This window comes from Ruditapes philippinarum, unplaced genomic scaffold, assembly GCF_026571515.1.
Source record: "Ruditapes philippinarum isolate M1 unplaced genomic scaffold, ASM2657151v2 ctg13115_1_1_1_1, whole genome shotgun sequence".
Taxonomy (NCBI): domain Eukaryota; kingdom Metazoa; phylum Mollusca; class Bivalvia; order Venerida; family Veneridae; genus Ruditapes; species Ruditapes philippinarum.
Genome location: NW_026862228.1, coordinates 8,798 through 25,459, shown reverse-complemented (window position 1 = coordinate 25,459; position 16,662 = coordinate 8,798). Strand labels below are relative to the sequence as shown.

General features: G+C 32.9%; 1 protein-coding gene across 1 annotated transcript; it reads right to left on the bottom strand.

The window, feature by feature from the left end:
- Positions 1–6,854: 6,854 nt before the first annotated feature.
- Positions 6,855–10,487, bottom strand: LOC132718336 (T-complex protein 1 subunit alpha-like). Its single transcript, XM_060702038.1, has 5 exons — positions 10,343–10,487; positions 9,600–9,685; positions 8,875–9,003; positions 7,629–7,726; positions 6,855–6,981 (listed from the first exon to the last, which is right to left on the bottom strand). Exons 1-5 carry the CDS (start codon positions 10,413–10,415, stop codon positions 6,855–6,857), a joined length of 513 nt encoding a protein of 170 aa, XP_060558021.1. The 5' UTR covers positions 10,416–10,487.
- Positions 10,488–16,662: the final 6,175 nt, after the last annotated feature.

The following is a 16,662-nucleotide window of genomic DNA, read 5'->3' as shown; positions in this document are numbered from 1 at the left end:
TATTTCCCCTCAATAACTTGGGGACATTTAAGAACAGATACCTCAGTAAATGCCACCAGTTCTAACCATATAAACAAACATTTTCATTATATTGTGATCCTCTTTCACATAAACATTAGTTTAGCTACATTTTCTTTTTCACAAAACAAGATTTTTTTACAGTACAATCCCAAAACTGAACACCTTGAACAATATTTTTTTTATATTGCCAATTTTTTTAATAATACAAGTTGAGCCATTACCAGAGCTCTTTTCCTCTCATTGGGACAGGAATGGGCATAATCCTTAAATTTGCAGGGAAAATGAAGTTGTTTTTTTTTAAAGATTTTTTTTCTCACCTTTCCTGAAATAACAAATTAGTATGCGCTTTTCTAACATAGACTTACATATAATGAAACAAAACATTTATCTTTCATAGTTTTATGCTTTATCTTATAATAAAAAACACTCAAACTTTACTTATATTGTCTTTTAAACATCTATGAATTGATAAATTAAACCAATTCAACTTTGAGGTTTAATGTGTTACTTTTCCCCAGTGTATATACTAAAAGGTGAAATAAAACACCAAAAAGCAAGTTGAATGGGGGTATCTTTTTTTTTGTTAACTAAGAGTTATATTTCAGTGCTATAATAACAATGGGATACAACTCTTTCACTGACAATCATTCATGCTGACAAGAATCATGTCCCTTTTCAAACACACACATTGTTCTTATTACAAATAACTGAATGAATTATTTGTATATATATTCAATTTATACAAAGAACTATTCTTTTTATTAATTAATGTAGATCAACTGGGGCACTAATAATGGTAATATTCCAAAGATATTAAAGAAATACAATTATACACAGCAAAAATGAACTGGAAATTGACCTGAAATATTCTTAGCCCATCATTTTTAGGTAAATTTGCACAATTTAAATTATTAATCTGCAGTATAAGATAGCAACCCCAGTTAAATTTTTAACTTATTTGTATTGCCTTGTAAAAATGTTATAATAATATAAGTTTACATGTAGACAAACATATAACACTTTAAAGTTTGTAAATATCTTAAAATGACTACCAATAATGTATTGTTTTATTGGACATACAGTACTCATGTATATATAATTCTATATGGTCTATTGATGAATGACCTCTTTCAACAAACAACCGCAACTGTCCTAGAACTGTATCATTCTTTTAAAACTTTTTCAATTTTTTGGTCAAATCAATTTTAAATTAAACAAGCTATTATCATAGTATTGCAAGCAATCCATAAGTCCCCTACCGGTAAGAGCCAAAGCAACATTCTGAAGGGCCATTCACTTATGTTTCTATTTTAAGTAAATTTGTTGAAAAAGTTCTTTAAAAGTGATCACAGTGAACAGTTTTTATGTACAGACAGACAGTCGGACTGAAGGACACTCTAAAGTTATTTTTTAAACATCCCTGTTATCAAAATATAACATTTTTAAAAGCAAAATTTAAAAAAAAGGAGATAACAATGTCATACATGATGTGAGTGTAACAAAGAACAATTAGTAATGAAAGTATGAATATTGAATGTTTATTTTGAATTTGAAATAAATGAAAGTTAAAAGAACAAATAGGAAAAATTAAAAGTTTAAGGACGAGATAATTCTGGAAATATGGATGCTAGATTTATAAACCTTGTCATATTATTATGATGTGGGAGTTTGAAGAAAATCCTATCATGATTGAAGAAGTTAGAATAAAAATTACCAATTTCTCAAAACAAGAGGGCCATGATGGCCCTGAGTTCGCTCACCTGTATATAGGCCCCCCAACCCCCCCCCCCCCCCAATGTTGCAGGGCCAATTTAACCCAAGGGCTTTTATTTGCACAAACTTGGTAAACACCAATAAGAAAATGTTTCATGCTAAACATCTAAGCTCTAGCTCATTGGGCTTTTTAAAAGAAGATTTTTTTTAAGTTTTTACTATTAACATATAGTTAAAAACAATGACACCCCTGGGGCCGGGCTAGTTTTGACCCCAGGGCTTTTATTTGAACAAACTTTGTAGACACTTACTAGAAGATGTTTCATGCTTAATATCTAAACTCTAGCTATTTGAGTTTTTTCAAAGAAGATTTTAAGTTTTTGCTATACACATATAAAGAAAATCAATGACCCCCGGGGTGGGGCCAATTTTGACCCCAGGTCTTTTATTTACACAAACTTTGTAGACACTCACTAAAAGATGTTTCATGCTTAATATCTTAACTCTAGCTATTTGGGTTTTTTTCAAAGAAGATTTTTTAAGTTTTTGCTATACACATATAAGGAAAATCAATGACCCCCGGGGCGGTGCCAATTTTGACCCCAGGGCTTTTATTTGAACAAACTTGGTAGACACTTATTAGAACATGTTTGATGCTAAATATCTTAGCCATAGCTCTTTGAGTTCTTTAAAAGAAGATTTTTTAAGTTTTTACTATATGCATATAGGGAAAATCAATGACCCCCCGGGGCGATGCCAAATTTTGACCCCAGGGCTTTTATTTGAACAAACTTGGTAGACACTTATTAGAACATGTTTCATGCTAAATATCTTAGCTCCAACTCTTTTGGTTCTTTAAAAGAAGATTTTTAAAGTTTTTAGTATATGCATATAGGGAAAATCAATGACCCCCTGGGGCGGTGCCAATTTTGACCCCAGGTCTTTTATTTGAACAAACTTGGTAGACACTCACTAAAAGATGTTTGATGCTCAATATCTTAGCCATAGCTCTTTGAGTTCTTTAAAAGAAGATTTTTTAAGTTTTTACAATATGCATATAGGGAAAATCAATGACCCCCCGGGGCGGGGCCAATTTTGACCCCAGGGCTTTTATTTAAACAAACTTGGTAGACACCCATTAGAACATGTTTCATGCTAAATATCTTAGCTCTAGCTCTTTGGGTTCTTTAAAAGAAGATTTTTTAAGTTTTTGCTATATGCATATAGGGAAAATCAATGACCCATCGGGGCGGGGCCAATTTTGACCCCAGGGCTTTTATTTGAACAAACTTGGTAGACACTCACTAGAAGATGTTTCATGCCAAATATCTAAGCTCTAGCTCTTATGGTTTTTTAAAAGAAGATATTTAAAGTTTTTTCTTTCGGTTGCCATGGCAACCAGAGTTCTGCATGGAATTAAATTCTTTGAACAATTTTTAAAGGTGACCACCAAAGGAACATTCCTGTGAAGTTTGGATGAAATTGGCTTAGTGGTTTATGAGGAGATGTCATTTAAAGAAAAAGTTTACGGACGACGGACGGACGGACGGACGCCGGACGAAAAGCGATCACAAAAGCTCACCCTGTCACTTTGTGACAGGTGAGCTAAAAAAGTCTAAGTTAAAAAGGGGCATAATTCTGGAAATAGTCTTGCTAGAGTATTGAACACTCACAAATTTTGAGTGATAATAAGCAACATTTATATGAAGTAGATACGTTCAGAAAAAAAGAAGTTATTAAAAAAAAAAACAATGTTTTTTTCATGAAAATTTTAAGTTCAAGGGAGGTAATTCTGATAAATTTTGTGCTAGAGTTGTAAACTTTGTCACATATGATGTGGTTGATGACAAGCAACTTATATTTAAAGTTTGAAGAAAATACATTAAGAAATAAAGAACTTATAGTGAAAAAACTTAAAACTAGAATCAGAAATCTTGATATTCAGTCTATTTGTTGCCATAGCAACCAGAATTTTCAACATAGGAAGAAAAAGAAAAAGACGTGTATAATCTCCAGACTGCCATCTACACATATTACAAGTTTCATAAAAATATTTCTATTACTTTTTGCGTTAACACTGGATCCAGTTTATGTGTAAAAATTGCCTTATTTTCAGTCTATTTGTTGCCATAGCAACCAGAATTTTCAACATAGGAAGAAAAATAAAAAGACGTGCCTAATCTCCATCCTGCCATCTATCCATATATCAAGTTTCATAAAAATATTTCCAGTACTTTTTGCGTTATCACTGGATCCAGTTTATGTGTAAAATTTGCCATATTTTCAGCCTATTTGTTAGCATAGCAACCAGAATTTTCAACATAGGAAGAAAAGAAAAAGACGTGCATAATCTCCATACTGCCATCTATCCATATATCAAGTTTCATAAAAATATTTCCAGCACTTTTTGCGTTATCACTGGATCCAGTTTATGTGTAAAATTTGCCATATTTTCAGCCTATTTGTTGCCATAGCAACCAGAATTTTCAACATAGGAAGAAAAGAAAAAGACGTGCATAATCTCCATACTGCCATCTATCCATATATCAAGTTTCATAAAAATATTTTCAGTACTTTTCAAGTTATCGCGGGATCCAGTTTTGTGGACGGACGGACTGACGGACTGACAGACAGACGGACGGACAGACGGACGGAGGGTAAACCTAAAGTCCCCTCCGGTAAACCGGTAGGGGACTAACAAGATATGTTTGTAAAACATGTATGCCCCCTATCAGCAGCCAATTAGTCATGTGATAAGGTTATTATGCATGACTTCTGACCAGGTGATCAAACAATTAATAAGGGTTATCAAGTATCTACTGGTCATGACCTTAACCTTTGACCCCTTGACCCAAAACTCAATAGGGGTCATCTGCTGGTCACGACCAATCATCATACAAAGTTTGAAGTTCCTAGGCCTAAGTGTTTTTAGTTAATTGATCGGAAACCGTTTTAACATACAAGGTCAATGTGACCTTGACCTTTGACCACTTGACCCCAAAATCAATAGGTTATCTGCTGGTCATGACCAATCACCATACCATGTTTGAAGTTCCTAGGCCAAAGGGTTCTTAAGTTATTGATTTGAAAGAATTTTTACCTACAAGATCAATGTGACCTTGCCCTTTGACCCCTTAACCCAAATATCAATAGGGGTCATCTACTGGTCATGACAAATCACCATACCAAGTTTGAAGTTCCTAGGCCTAAGGGTTCTTTAGTTATTGATCGGAAACCCTTTTTACCTAAGAGGTCAATGTGACCTTGACCTTTGACCCCTTGACCCCAAAATCAATAGGGGTCATCTACTTACCATGACCAATCACCATACCAAGTTTGAAGTCCTTAGGCCTAAGGGTTCTTTCGTTATTGATTAGAAACCGTTTTTACCTACAAAGTCAATGTGACCTTGACCTTTGACCCCTTAACCCCAAAATCAATAGGGGTCATCTGCTGGTCATGACCAATCACCATACCAAGTTTGAAGTTCCTAGGCCTAAGGGTTCTTTTGTTATTGATCAGAAACCGTTTTTACCAAAGAAGTCAATGTGACTTTGACCTTTGACCCCTTGACCCCAAAATCAATAGGGGTCATCTACTGATCATGACCAATCACCATACCAAGTTTGAAGTTCCTAGGCCTTAAACTTCTTTAGTTATTGATCAGAAACCGTTATTGCTTACAAGGTCAATGTGACCTTGACCTTTGACCCCTTGACCCCAAAATCAATAGGGATCATCTACTGATCATGACCAATCACTATACCAAGTTTGAAGTTCCTAGGCCTTAAGGTTCTTTAGTTATTGATCGGAAACCGTTTTTGCTTACAAGGTCAATGTGACCTTGACCTTTGACCCCTTGACCCCAAAATCAATAGGGGTCATCTACTGATCATGACCAATCACCATACCAAGTTTGAAGTTCCTAGGCCTTAAAGTTCTTTAGTTATTGATCGGAAACCGTTTTTGCTTACAAGGTCAATGTGACCTTGACCTTTGACCCCTTGACCCCAAAATCAATAGGGGTCATCTACAGATCATGACCAATCACCATACCAAGTTTGAAGTTCCTAGGCCTTAAAGTTCTTTAGTTATTGATCGGAAACCGTTTTTGCTTACAAGGTCGAAGTTGCTAGGCCTAAGGGTTCTTTAGTTATCACTCGGAAACCATTTGGTCTACGGACCGACGGACCGACAAGTGCAAAGCAATATACCCCCTTTTCTTCGAAATGGGGGCATAATAAGTCTGTTAGTCAAACATTTCAGCATTTACATACACATCAATGCCAACATGATGTTTAACATGTTTCTCTCCCCCAGTGTATATACCAAAAGACTAAGTAAAGCACCTTAAGGCAAGTTGAATGGGGATTTGTTCTATCACGTGTAAGCCATGATATATTAACAAACCTAAATTCAATCCTGTGCAATGAAAACTTATCTCAATATAAACGTATGTTCGACGAACATGCTTAGCATTGGTCAATAAGACAAATTGCATGTTCTTCATTTTACTTTATCCCAGTGTATATACTTGAAGGTGAAGTAAAGCACCCAAAAGCAAGTTGAATGGGAAATTTAAATACAGAAATCTAGTTGTTTTCAAAGTGCAATGTGTCAATATAAACTAATCATAAAATACATGGTCTCATTCTGCTACAATCATCATTAAGACTCAGTGATAATTTTTTTATCTCCCTATTTGTTCTGAAAGTCATGCTAATACTACTATGACGGATAAATGAAACTCAAGACAACCCCCCCATCCCCCCCATGTGCATTATTTCAGGCACTTGTGTAGGAACATTATGGTTCTAAACAACACGAGTGTCAGCAACACGGCTGCAAATATATCTTTGTATTTTCCATCCTGCTACCAACCCACAAAAATTGCAGCTACACACACGCGAACACACAAAATATAGACCTTAGATATACAAAATTTATTTAATAAATTAATAAATATTTTACCCAACTACCAACCCTACCAAAACTTGGCTGGAAAACAAAGATATTTTTAAAGGTGGCAAAATAAACTACTTGTCCATGGTCAAGAGGCTTTAAAAGTAGTCATTTATCAATTAATTTTTTTTTTAAAAATTCAGAAATATTTATATGCACTATTCAAAAGGATACGGTCCTATGATTTTACTTGACATACTCGTCTTGGCTGCGTTAATAATACTCTCCTTCCCAAGGTCATCAACATTACATGTCAAATGCTCCTGGATATATTTACATGCTTCCCTGGAAAAAAAGAAACAATACCAGGTAAGGCAACAGTGCTAAAATCGTGTAATATTCAAATTCTCTAAACATCAGCAAATTGAAAACTTTAATACAATACGAGTTCCCGTCATTTAAAATGAAATTACCTTCAGACTTGTTCTTTAAATATTACTTTGTTGGTTTAATTTGTACATTTAAATTTTTCATCATTTTTTTTTAAATTTTTATCATTTTAAGAGAAAACAGATAGATAATCAATTTTGAAATGAAAGCTAAAAATTATTTTTTTTAACAACCATTTAACCCTTATCACACTCAATAGCTGAAATATACTTGTTTAACTTTAAATCTGCACAAATTCATTGTGTTAAGGAATAATTTCAATACAATTACTGACTGAGTAGCAAACAGTGCTGACCATGATGGGACAGGACAAATGTGTTGGCTGATCTTGGTCTGCACTAGTTGCTTTGACAGAATTCGTTGCTGCTAGCAGGCTTCAGGTTAGTAAGTAAGTAACAACTTTATTTAATGAGGCTAACACATTCAATTTCCCGATCTTCCATGCGGGCCTCAGTATATACAAAACAACATAAAATACAATCACAATCAACATTTAGACAACATAAATAATTATGTACATTATAAATGTGTAAATTTCTTACTTGCAAGCAAGTCTGTAGCCACTTATAATAGATGTAGGGTGTATTTTTTGCTTCACAAGTTCATCTGCATTCTTCAGAAGTTCAGCAGCAATAATTACCTGAAACAAACAAAAAATATCATAATTTTGTTTTCCCACATAATGGGAAAAACAGACTTCCCGAAATACATCGGTCCAACGAACATGTCCGATAAATTTTGAGTAGGTCTGACGATTTTTTATTCCTGATCGGTGCGACTGTCCAGCTTTTATCAAAGTTGCATGTATACAAAATGGCATCGCTAAAGGTGCCAAACCTGGGGAAAAAAATCTATGCCGGAGGAGCGCGCAGAACATCAATAAAAGGATGAAAATACTGGGCCAGAGACAAAATTTAATGAAAAATGGAAGCAGGACTGTGAATTGTTTACGACAGGGAGGAGGTGAAAATGCACTGTACAGACTGAGAATTTTTACAGTGTAAAAAATTAAAAACGTGTCTTAGAAATAGTATACAAACACAAGTTTTCCTTTGATTTTGATTAATTTCATTCCGTCTGACAGATTTTCATGGTTTGTCAGACCAAATGTCTGACACTTTTTTTAACTTTCGGGAAGTCTGGAAAAAGGTCTATATCTGTGTGAACACTGAACTCTATCTGTATCTGTGTGAACACTGAACTATATCTGTGAGAGAGTAGTGAATTTTGTATAATTAATGATAATATTTAAATTTTCAACAGCAACAGATTTAGACATTAACATATGACCAAAAATCACTGGATGGTCTTGGTTTTTTAAATCCATAATTATGTAACTGGTCTGATTGATCTAGTAAGAAAATTCATCAGAAAATTACTATCATCTTCACTTAAACAGTGTACATGTATAATCAATTTATTTGCAGACAAGTCTGCTAAACCGAAAATCTAATTTTATTAATTTATGAATAAATCAAGGGTGACAAGTATCTTATTGGTTGTTGGCAAACTATGTAACAAGCTCTTGCCATGCTGTTCAATCTGTAAGTTAAAAACCAAGTCAGGTTGAGTAAAATTTCTGAACTACTGGGGCTAAATGTCTAGCGGTTGAAAAAGTTAATGTCAAACTCGAAGCATTCTTGGACAAGTCTTTTTTACCAGGCTTTGTACTGCAGCATTCACGAGTGTCACAAAAGCAAGCCAAACTTTGACTTACCCTACAATACTAACTTGGACTAGCTTGAAACTTTAAATTAATGGTAAACCATATATAATGCAAGAACTTACAACTGATGTTGTACCATCTCCAACCTCTTGGTCCTGTAAATCAGCAAGCTCTACCAACACTTTGGCTGCTGGATGTTCTACTTCAAGCAACTTCAATATTGTTGCACCATCATTTGTTATAGTCACATCCTGCAAATTGGTAATCGTAATTTCATTTCTAATACTCATTTTCTTCATTTTCAATGGTGTTGGTTTTAAGTCACACTGTTGCACTTAATCAAAACTTAGTGATGATATATGATACCAGGGCCAAAAAACCCTTCTTTGTAGAGACCGAATATAGGCTGCTTCCCCAACTAAACTAGCCTCTTTTTTTCCCCCAGTGTGATCCCCAAAATTCTCCAGTCTTTTGAAATTTCCCATAAAATTTAGAACAAAATTAAATGATGGTGTTGAATTAAGGTCTTTTACTGCATTATTAGTAATTCCCCGTGCTTTTTGCTTATCTATTTTGAAGAACTTGTTAAAAGTTTGTGTTTAATTTGAGACCTCTTTTGCCAAAGTATGCCAAAATCACGCATATTTTTCCCCAAGAAAAGGCTGAGGCCCCTTCCCCAAAAATGGTGTTTGGGCCCTGGATACCAGCATTATTCTTATTCGTATCAGCATAGAAAAAATGCCTTTCTTGACATAACATTAAAAAATAGCATCTGCAAAACAGATTTAAGTGGATGGCCTTATAAATATCATTTTAGTGGCCATCAAATAAGTCTATTTATATTTACCCCAACATCATCCACCAGCATCTTGTCAAGCCCAACTGGTCCAAGACTACTTTTAACAATGTTGGCAATGGAGGATGCTGCCATGACTGAAACCGAAAATACATAGATCTAATTCTTATATATATCATACAAAGAATATAATTATATCATACAAAATTCAATAAGAAAAGGGTATGCTTTAAGAAGTTATACCTGTAGCTGAACACGACAAGCAAATGAAATTAAAGATCAGAGCTGTTGTCCTTTTTCATGATGGAATAAGCGGCAATCTCCTGGTTTAGACCCCTATGTATTTTTCAGGAGTAAAACTTTCATATAATACACTAAAGAAAACGGAATGAACCTTATATATACTCCTGGTTTAGAACCCGGGGTCTAATCCAAGATATAGCCCTTTATGCATTTGATTTTTTCATAGTAAAATTTGGGCTTTTTTATTAAAACCTAACAAAAAATGGACTACAGTTTCTCATTATCAGTGTATCGAAAATATACTGCAATATACGTCGCCTATATCGTAATATATCATAACACGGGTTCAAGCCTATCTTTGCACCCCTGGTACTAAAAGTTTTTGTTTACCACTCCCCACCCACCCAGTAACAGCAGTGGAAGCTTCTCGACCATGTGTTTAGAGCCGCATCTGATAATTGAACAAAAACCAACGGAAATTGAAGGAAATAAAGCTTTAAAAGATAAAATAGAAAAATATTGAACGGTTAGGATCTAAAATTTAAACATACCATTTTGTGTTCGAACAGACTGGCCTGTTGTTCTGTCACCACCAACGGTGAGTAGAGAGCTCGTGTCCGCCATGTTTGTACATGAAATGAGGTAATCGATTAAATTCTGAAATACCTCGATCGAACAATATTCTTTATTCTTAACCAACCTGCTCGATTTTCGAATATAGTGAAATTCTTGATTAATTCCAAAATCGAGTAGAAACTCGTACAAGTAATATTCAGATATATCGAACCCATAACATGCTTAAAAAAGACTGAAACATTAAAGTGACATCATAACCATTCAGTGAAATTACGGCGGCACGAAATACCCAAATACATCCAATTTTTGTTTATATGAAACACAGATTATAATGTGAAAAAGAGTTAATATTAATAAAATAATATGACTTAGTCAGCTATAACTTTCATTTATTCCATTAAATTTGGCAGTTCAGTTGTTGTAAGAAAATAAACTTGTGACATTTGCTTATCTAGGTTCATCACTGAATATACTTGCAAATTAAAATAAAGATATGATAAAATTTGTTGTCTGCATTTAAATTTTTAGGGTATATTTTTGTTGAAATTTCATACAAATTTTTAGGGTATAATTTTGTTGAAATTTCAAACAAGTGTCCATCGTATTATTTTTTTAGAAAATTTGATATAGCTTTAATGGTACTGTACTGTACAGTATTTGGGTATATTTTGGTTCAAAGCACAATGATAGGAAAATGTATAAAACCAATTGTGTGGATGGGTATACCTAATGATATACCATGGAATACAAAGAAAAAAGAACAAAACATATGATATTGTCTGAGTATAACAATTTTTACATTAATCTTCAATGTACCATAAACATATGAAACAGTAAACATGTAACTGTATGAGGCACATGAGGGTTTTTCATACGAATAATTGCCATTTCCTATCACTGTTACTCTGCTTCTTATCCCAACACCCCTGGTAGGTATATAAGCTTGAACTCTTTTTCAACAGTGCCGTTGCTAATAGTTTTTTCTCACGAGTGATACAAGCATAAAAATTTAATAAAGTATATTTCAAATATTTCACCCTGATAAGTTTTGTCAATAAAGACACTTACCGGTAAAGTTGTTAAAATCGCCGAATTGAATGCATGTAATTTGAGACAATAACTGAATTGATTAAAGACATGTATTATAACCAATCAACAACCATAGCACATTTGCATAATTACATTAATAACAATTATCACTAGCATCAAAGCTGTTTGAATTTTTAAATGAATTATTTTTAATTGGTGTGTTTATGTTAAAGTGCAATTTCAGTAAATAACCTTGCAATTTTCGGTTAATAACCTTAATTTTACCAAAATAGGACGTTTCACAAAAATATCTTTAGGGCCGATTTGACTTGTTTTGAGGCCCATTTGACTAGTTTTGGGGCCGATTTGACTTTTCAAAATTGTTGTGTGGCCGATTTGACTCATTTTGTGGCCGATTTGACTAATTTTGGGGCCATTTCGACTTGGGGCCGATCTGACTTGGGGCCGATTTGACTAGTTTGCGTGAAAGTTTATATTATAATTCATCATTAAAACAGCACTTTTTAGTATAAAACATTTATATTTAGTATATTTTATCAATATTTGGGTATATTTGGGCAATATTTGGGTATATTTGGGCAATATTTGGGTACGTTTGTGTGTATTTGGGTATATTTGGGTATTTCGTGCTGCCCGTGAAATTAAGTGAGTGAAAAGCTGAAAGTCAAAATGAGTTTAAATTTGTCCACAATTCCTTTCGATTTTACAATTCACTAAGCATAAACGATAAATAACTCGCATGGCCAAGGAAATGTCCAAAAATGTTCATCTGAATTTACATGTAATGTAAAATTAATTAATAAATGGGGCAGTCTTTTTTAATATTTTAGGCAGATAAATATTTTATACTAACATTTTCAAGTATCAACTGTTGGTCAATCAACATTGTATCAGTAGCTTTCTTTGAATTATATAATCAATTCAGCTCAACTTGACAATAAACAATAATTATAATGTCACTTTAAGGCAGATCCCCTTGCATACGAGCTGTGTTACTGATACAGATCGATGTCAGTCTATGAAATTCATAAGATTGAAATTCATAAGATTGCCATATCTGTCCAAGTTTGCAATTAGTTTAATCATATTTTATCCTGTCTACACAGAAACACCACAGCACAGAGCTACATTTTTTTCTATAATAAATATCCTGAACCACAGACATTACAGTCGATACTTAATGATATTAAAATATATTGTGGCTCATGGGATTTACTGACAGTATTAAAAATATTTGAAAAAGGACGGAAAACAAACCATATTTTCATAGGGTTTAATTAATGATATTCAATTTGAAATTGAGGACTCATTCAAGTATTTAAGGTTAACACTCTATAAACGGCAACTGAGTCAGCTCTTTGTATTCATCCCATTTGTTTGGGGGCCTTATCCGTACTATGAAATGCCAAAAAATTACAGTAGCAAAGGAGTTTACTGTAATGTCGAGAGGTACGACCGTATGGGACATAATGTTCAGTATGTTTCACATAAAACCATATCGTACCTCTCGACATTATTTTTGGTTGAATGTTTTTGTTTATATCAATCTTAGAGTTGTAACATAATCATTTTGTGTTCTTTATTTTGCGGCAATTTTATTGTTTTTTTTTTATCATAAGTTGTTTAGAGCTTTGGCTCGACAGGTGTTTAGTTTTGTATCGTATAAAAGACGTATTTGAAAACATATTTTGTATAAGTATTTAATGAATAGAGTGTGTTTTATTTGTAAATGATGATCAGAGTTTGTTGTTTTAATGTATAAATGGATTTGAGATAGGAAAAGATAAAACAATTCCTTAAAAAGTAGTGTAAACTAAACAATCTCTTGCTATAGTCCTCTAACAGGGAATATTTCAATGATTAAAGTCAGACGACTCTGCTCTGCCTCCATATCTTGGGAATTTGTTATAGTTTTATTACTTAATCCTTCTTGAGATTAAAGAACACCAAAGACATTTTCCTGACAACCAGTAACACTAAATTTCTGCCCACCTTATTTTAAAAGCAAACTTATACAGTGACAATCAGGAGCAATTAACGCTCGTGAGCATATACAGTAAAACCAAAATCATTAACCAGGGATACAGGGATATAAGGGTTACACAATTGTACAGGGGGGGAATACACTTAATTTCAATCATGTTATGTGCAGATATCTACTCTTGAGTCTCCTCATACACTGTCCATGTCACATCAACTAGCTGTTCAGTCTGGGACCAAAAAAAAAAGTAATTTTGGTCCCAGGTTCAGATAAGCAAATACCGCCATTCAGATACATTTGTAATTTTCCTGTTAATAAGATAACTTGCTAGAAGCACTGTCATATTCAGTGTAATTGGGCTTCTCTATTACACACTACCACGTCCCTAAATGGTTAATCTTACAGTAAAGCTGTTGGAAATGTTTTATTCTTTGTACCCGTTACCACTATATATGTCTTTGCATTATCAATGTCTCATACCCGTACTGATAAATATGTTTTATGTTTTATGTCTTTGTTATTGTCGGTAAATAGCTTAAATTATTATCTAATGTTTCTTGTAATTTGTAAAGCGACTTATAGTTAAAATAAAGTTTCTTGTATCTTGTATCTTGTATGTTGAAGTATATACAGTATCACTTAGGATCATATTTATCACATTCAAGCTATAATATTCCCCCATATAACCCGTCAGCAACTTAATTGTATCCGTATAAATAAATAAATAAATAAATAAATAAATAAATAAATAAATAAATAAATAAATAAATAAATAAATAAATGAAATGAAATGAAATGAAATAAAAAATAAAAATAAATCTATTAGATACCCTTTTCGCAGGTTTCGCTCTTTTCGCGTAAATGTGATATCATTGATAAAAGCGTCTACTGATCATGATCTAATATGTCTGCGTCCGTAAGAATGAGATTTTTTTTTTAATTTTTATTTACTTTACTTTACTTTACTTTATCCAGCGTAGGGTCGCGAGATTAGAAATCTCTTATAACCCCCTCGAGGTCTGACACCCAATGATTATTATCCGGTATAACAGTATAATTTGTTTTTCATAACCTTATCGAGTCTGTTTTTTAGCGAATTCAGCGTTGGTGAACATACTACAGAATTTGGTAATTTATTCCATTCTGGTATTACTCTTAATGAGAAAAAATGTTTTCTTAATTCCTTTTTACATGATTTTATTTTCAACTTCATGGAATTTCCTCTGATGTGATAGTTATCAAGTTGTGCTTTTTCAAAAAATACATTATCCACATACTGCCAGTTTTCAATCACAACCACTTTTCAATCATCCCTAGAATTTTTTTATTTTTGACCTTATTTGTCATGTAACCAAACTGTAAGCACATCTTGCATTCACCTTGACTACATTTATTAGCAGCAATGTCAATTATGGCGATAAAAAAGAAAATGCTAGCATTTTAGTTCAAAATATGTGAAATGTGTGTTTTCCACTAATCCTTTATTTAGCCAGTTACAAATCGCAATAATTTTCTAAAAATAATTGATTTACAGACTCAGTTTTTTGTCAGTCTGCTGAAATGGATATTAAGTTGGACAACTGTTTCAATATCTTGAAGTCATAATATATACTGCACTTCAAAAGCTATAATTTTAATATGTACATATTTTACCATACAATTCTTAATTGGAAGGTAATACATCAGTAAAGTAACATCACTTAAACAAGGAAAAACATTCTCTTTGGTAACTTTTCAGTAAGCAGTCACTAGAATGGTGTCATATAGACCTTAAGATCCTAAAAAAATCTGGAGAACATGCTTTTTCAGTTATGCAAATTAAAATGTACATCCATACCCCAATTGTGACAGCTTTACCACTGCAAATAGATATCAAGATTAAAAAATGGCATTATAATTAGGTTAAAATTGTTTATTACCATTTATCTGAAGTTGAGTTTGTCAAAATTTCTCCATAATACATAACTGATTAAATTTTAACATTGTATGACAATTTTTATGTGGTACATTTTATATTTTGTTAACTGATTGAAAAGTGGTTGTGAAATTTTGAAGAACTGGAAAATGGGTCAGTAATGATTTGTCCTGGATTCATAATAATAATTCAGGTAAAATTTTAAAAAGTTGGTCCATTTATTAGCTAAAATGATAATATTTGCAGAATTGAAAAAGAAATTTTTTTAAATATAATTTCACTGTCAGTTATTGTAGAAAAATCTGTTAGTTGATCGGAAAGAGGCAGTACGGGGATATAATCTATATCTTCCTTCCCATTTAATAATTTCCATACTTGTATGATATCACCTCTAAATCTTCTGTAAGCCAAAGTAGGAATTTCCAGAATTTTTAATCTTTCTACATACGATAAATTTCTGATACATTGAACCATTTTTGTTGCTCTTTTTTTAACTCTTTCGATTGCTTCAATATCTTTTTTAAATCTTGGACTCCAAATAATATTTCCATATTCAAGGTGCGGTCTTATAAGTGTTTTATAAAGTTTCCGAAATTGCTTGATATTAACATGCAAGAAGGTATTTCTGACCAATCCAGTTATTTTATTTGCTTTATTGATACAATTACTTATGTGATGTCGAAATTTCAAATCTTTATCATATAATATACCTAAATCTCTTTCTTCCTCACTAGACCTCAATTGTTTAGTTGTAAAGTCACTTTTCATAAAATATTGATGTTCCGTGTTATTGTGTCCATAATGAATAACACAGCATTTGTCTACATTAAATTGCATTAACCACTTTTCACTGGGTTACACGACTTACCGGAATCGGCCGAATTACCGGAATCGGCGGTGAATTACCGGAATCGACCTGTAACTTTGTAATAAGTAAACTTTTTAAGTTTTTTCTTGCAATTTTATAAAATATAAACAATATCAATGATTTATGAAAAGATTTTTATAAATAAAATTGCATTTGATTAATTTAATAAGAGATCTAATATCGGCGAGCTACTGCCAAACTGCCCGTATCGGCGAGGGATGACCGGAATCGGCCTGTTATTTCGTTGTTTATGCAACTTTTAATGTTCAATTTGCATGTTTTCATAAAACCTTAATATTATCATCTATCTCCCTAGAGATTGTGAAAAAAAATCGCTTTTAAATAATAATAAACAAATATTTATGATCAGCGAAAACGGGCAAACTGCCGGAATCGGCGAAGGATTACCGAAATCGGCCTGTAATTTGCTTATCATTAAACTTTTAACAAAATGTTTGCACCCTTGATTAAAAATAAACAA